Below are 2,714 nucleotides of genomic sequence, written 5' to 3'. Positions count from 1 at the left end.
GTGTGTGTGTGTGTGAGTATATATATATATATATATGTGTATATATATATATATATATGGAGATATATACACAATTCAAGCAGTTTTAGTTAAGGGTAATCATTGGGTTTTTCTGAAACCGGAAAGTCACGAGTCTCTCTCTTTTTTCACTTTCACATCTCCAGCAAGGATGGTTGCAATTTCCCCTTGCATAAAGGCCCAGGGGACATTGGAGCCCACAAGAGGGCATTTTTCCCCACTGGGACAATAGACCTCTCCACTAGCTCCCTGCTGTTTGATGCTTTGTCTGGAGCAAGGGAAGCAGAACTTGTGCGAAGGGACAGACGGGCACTGCACAAAGTGGGTGTCCTCCAGCCGCTCGTGGCAGAGGGTGCAGCACAGAGGGGCGCTGGCTGCCAGAGAAGAGTCTGGGAGGCTGGCAGGATGCACTGGCTCCAGTCCTCCCGTGCTGCCGGCCCCCTGGCCCCCCACCTCTCTGGGGCCTAGCCTTCTTTGGTTCATAGAGGACGGAGAGGGTGGACTGCTGCTATTCCTCCTAGTAGTGGAGTGAACCTGGTTGGCATCTTTCGAGGCATGACTGCCCCCTGCATTGTCTGCTACTAAGATCAGGGCTGCCATGGGCGACTGGCCGTTCTGAGCCGCTTCAGGCGGTGTGGTCCGGTTGGAATGAGGTGAGGCAGTGGGTGGTGGTGGAGACACAAAAGAGGATGTAGGAGTAATGGGGATCTTGAGCCCTTCTGTGGGTGTGGACAGCCATGGCTGTGCCTCTCCATTGATCTTAGGGGGCCCAACTTCACCTTCTGGTTCTGGAGAAGGCTTTCTTTTTCTTGCTGTTCTTGCAACTGGCAGGGGGAGAAAAGAAAAGGGAAAAAAACAAAAACAAAATAAACGGATGTGCACCGAAAAGGACGGTTCTTTTACTAACACAAGACTCGCTAAAGAATTTCTGTTCTCTCAAACCCTGTACAGAAAATCTCACATGAATTTCCAGTGCACGTGCAACTCACAACACTTAAGACTCAAGGGGCTCTGGGGCAGGATTTTAAAAGGCCACAGAACACAGCACCTATGCAACGGCCTGTTTCTACACAAGCATGCATGTACCCAGGCTGAACTGTGCACACGATCGCCAACATCCCCCAACAGGTTAAAAGGTGGCTGGTGCCCTCACGCTCCCATCCAAGAATGTGCTGGGAAAGGAAAACCCTGTGTCAGTGCCTATCAGCCCAGTCTGACTCATCTCTGTTGTGCTGCTTCAGCACAGGAACACGTTGCCACTAAGCACTGGTTCCGCCTCAGGCAGATCAGGAAGTTAGGTGTTTGTTGTTTCTGGGCTGGGATAGAACGGTGAATGGAAAGAACACCCCCCTCCTCTGCTCTGCGCCCCCCTTTCTCCCCTAGGTCCCCTCGCTCCACAGCCGCCCCTACCTGCTTTAGACCCGTTGGCCCCGTTGGCCTCGAAACCCAACAACCTGCCTGCAGTCAGGGCCGGCTCCTTCTTAAACTTGCTCTCGAAGGGCCCCGAGTGGCCGTGCTGGTGCAGCGCCAGCAGCGTGTCTCGCACGGTCTTGGGCCGGTTGACCCAGTCCTGCTCTCCGGGCCCGCGGCCTTTGCTCGCGCCCTCGGCGCCCAGCTCGGCGGCGCCGGCCGCGGTGGCCAGGCTGTCGGCCGCGCCGCGATGCGAGGGCGGCGGCGGCTGCTGCTTCTCCTTGGCCGCCGCCTCGCGCTGCTCGTGCTCCACGGCCGCGCTGCTGGACACGGACGCCGGACGCTTGTGCGAGCTCAGTTCGGCGGGCTGCGCCGAGCCCAGGCCGGCGGCCGCGGCCCCGGACACCGCGGCCAGCGAGGCGGCGGCGCGGCCGCTGAGGCCGAGTGCGGCGGGGAGCGGCGTGGCCGAGCCGTTCATGAGCGGCACCAAGGTGGGCGGCACGGCGTGCCCGCGCCGCGGGTTCGGGCTCTGGCGGTTCAGCTCCGGGGGCTCCTCCAGCTTGGAGAAGCCGTTGGGCACCAGGATGCCGTTCACGGGCGGCGGCTGCGGCGTCGGCGGCTGGGCCAGGCCCGCGGCCGGGCGGCTGCCGCCAAAGTCGGAGCCGAGGCGCGGGGGCCGCTCGGCGGCGGCCGCCAGGGGGTAGCGCTCCAGGGCCTGCGGGGCGCGCGGGGCGGCCTCGGGGCCGCCGTGGCCCAGCTGCTGCTGCTGCAGGAGGATGTCCTTGGCCGAGAGCGGCGGCGGCTTGGCGGTGGCGGGGGTCGCGGCGCCGGGTGGGGAGCGGCCCTCCGGGAAGCAGCCGTGCGCCCGCTTGAGCTGCCGCGCCGTCTCGATGACGAACTCGACGCGATCGGCGCCCTCGTAGTTGACGCAGCCGCGGCACACTGGCTCGGTGAAGTCCCAGATCATGGCCCAGGGCATGCGGGGCAGGTCACACAGGTAGCACGACTGCCGCCGGGACGCGGCCGCCACCGCCACCGCCGCGGCCATGTCCGAGGAGCCCGCGGCGCTGGAGGTGGAGGAGGAGGAGGAGGCGGAGGAGGAGGGGGCGCCGCCGCTCCCCGCCGGCACCACGCGCGCCCTCCTCCCCCCCCAACCCCGCGTCTCCCCCACCAGCGGCGGCGGCGGCCGCAGCGGCGGCGGCGGCGGCGGCAAAGCCCGCGAAGGCTCGGCGCCCGCGCAGCGCCCCCGGGGCACGAGGGGCGGCGGGCGCGGGGCGAGGGGCTGC

General features: G+C 64.1%; 1 protein-coding gene across 2 annotated transcripts; it reads right to left on the bottom strand.

Moving 5' to 3' along the window:
• Nucleotides 1–27: 27 nt before the first annotated feature.
• LOC111160487 (interferon regulatory factor 2 binding protein 2) lies at nt 28–2,687 on the bottom strand. Of its 2 annotated transcripts, none has more exons than XM_022523633.1 (2): nt 1,429–2,687; nt 28–842 (listed from the first exon to the last, which is right to left on the bottom strand). In XM_022523633.1, the coding sequence occupies exons 1-2, from the start codon at nt 2,474–2,476 to the stop codon at nt 127–129; spliced, it is 1,764 nt and encodes a 587-aa protein (XP_022379341.1). In that variant the 5' UTR covers nt 2,477–2,687; the 3' UTR covers nt 28–126. The 2 variants fall into 2 exon arrangements, with proteins under 2 accessions (XP_022379341.1, XP_022379342.1); XM_022523634.1 differs by having other exon boundaries at nt 1,477–2,687.
• Nucleotides 2,688–2,714: the final 27 nt, after the last annotated feature.

Source organism: Enhydra lutris, unplaced genomic scaffold (assembly GCF_002288905.1).
Source record: "Enhydra lutris kenyoni isolate GAN:26980312 unplaced genomic scaffold, ASM228890v2 scaffoldscaffold76, whole genome shotgun sequence".
NCBI classification, from domain to species: Eukaryota; Metazoa; Chordata; class Mammalia; order Carnivora; family Mustelidae; genus Enhydra; species Enhydra lutris.
The sequence above is the reverse complement of the archived record's forward strand: the minus strand, read 5'-3'. Positions and strand labels throughout refer to the sequence as shown.